Source organism: Xylocopa sonorina, chromosome 4 (assembly GCF_050948175.1).
Source record: "Xylocopa sonorina isolate GNS202 chromosome 4, iyXylSono1_principal, whole genome shotgun sequence".
Taxonomy (NCBI): domain Eukaryota; kingdom Metazoa; phylum Arthropoda; class Insecta; order Hymenoptera; family Apidae; genus Xylocopa; species Xylocopa sonorina.
The window spans coordinates 1,273,004-1,274,584 of NC_135196.1; the positions used below are offsets into that span (position 1 = coordinate 1,273,004).

The following is a 1,581-nucleotide window of genomic DNA, read 5'->3' on the forward strand; positions in this document are numbered from 1 at the left end:
TACAGGTGCGGCGAGTCCGTCCACCAGGCGGGCCTTTGTTCCGCGGCCGCGCCGTGAAGCTTCGACTACAAGGAGGCAGGGCGATCCGCGAACCTTCGAGCGGGGGGCAAGTCTTGTTTCCCGCCTAAGACCCGCCATAACAGCAAGGGGCGCAGCCGTCGCCGGCGCGCAGAAGGAGGGAGGATTGACAGAGGGAAACAAGTAACCTGTGTCCATCAAGGTGCTGGTGCATCGGCATCACCCACCACCGTGGGATATTCTGGCCGTCGGATGGACACTGAAGATGAGGTTGAGCGGGCAACTATACCCGATCTCGTGTAGTACACGGCATATCGTTCCCACCTACCCGCGGCCAGATTATCCAGACCAACCTCAACAATACCATCGCCGGACGGATTGCCACAGGACCTAATGGTTCTGGGTCTTTGCGGTGACATGGTTGAGTTGATGGTAGTCACGGAACCGTACCGAGTTCTCCAGCGCCCACCCTGGACTGGTGACTTGGACGACTCCGTGGTGATCGCCCAGTCGGTCTCATCGCGGATATGGCCGATCGCGCCTGTTGCACGCGTCCACGGTTTCATGGCGGTCAACTGGGCGGTTTGTTTGGTGGTGGGCATTTATGCGTCACCGAGCTGGTCTCTCAGTCGCTTTGACATTCTACTGGACGAGCTGCAGATCATCGTTTCCTTGTACGCAGCTCGTACAGTATTTATCCTCGGGGCCTTCAATGCTTACGCAGCTACATGGCACTCACAGAGGATGGACCAGAGGGATCACTGGTGGACGAGGTACCTGGCCTGGGTCTTAGGTTGTTAAACCAGGGTTCGGCCAGTACGTGCGTGCGGTACCAGGGCGAAAGCATTGTGGATCTTTCTTTCGCAAATGCCCTGGGCACGCGCCGTGTGTCGGGTTGGAGAGTCAACGACGTGGAGACTCTCTCAAGTCATGCGTACATTCACATAGAAGTCTCCACGCCATCCCTGACCTGCCCATCAGCCCACCACCGGAGAAGGTGGGCCTTGAATGGCATGGATGTGGACGCTCTGATGGCGGCCGTTCTAGCAGCGGCCTGGCCAGGTATTCCTGCTGAGCCAGTAGATGTCAATGCGCAGACGGATTGGTTCTCGGACGTAATGACATTCGTCTGCGGCGTGGCGATGCCATGTGTCCAAGCCAATCCGTCCCGCCGCGCGGTGTACTGATGGAGCGACGACATACAGCGGCTCCAAACAAATTGTGGCGCCGCTCGGCGCCAGTACACCAGGAAGAGGCGTCAACGTAAAAACATCGCGGCTAGAACGGCACAGCTGTACGCTGACTATCGTGAGCACACAAAGCAGCTGCAGCTGACCGTCAGGAGTGCCAAGGCTTAGGCTTCAGATGGACTCCTGTCCATGCTCCGTGAGGATCCATAGCGGCGCCCCTATAAACTTGTAATGCACAAGTTAAAACCATGAGCGCCTTCACTCGCGAAGACGATGGACCCTTCATTCCTGGAGCGGGTCGTCGGCACTTTGTTTCCGTCTAGGGAGGTGTTGGCGCCGGCTCAATTCAACGTCCACGTTGTATGGTCACAGG

At 57.8% G+C, this 1,581-nt stretch overlaps 1 protein-coding gene across 1 annotated transcript; it reads left to right on the forward strand.

The window, feature by feature from the left end:
• The first annotated feature begins 435 nt into the window (after positions 1 to 435).
• Positions 436 to 1,376, forward strand: LOC143423179 (uncharacterized). Its single transcript, XM_076894305.1, has 3 exons — positions 436 to 692; positions 743 to 1,169; positions 1,260 to 1,376. The coding sequence occupies exons 1-3, from the start codon at positions 436 to 438 to the stop codon at positions 1,374 to 1,376; spliced, it is 801 nt and encodes a 266-aa protein (XP_076750420.1).
• The last annotated feature ends 205 nt before the right edge of the window (positions 1,377 to 1,581 follow it).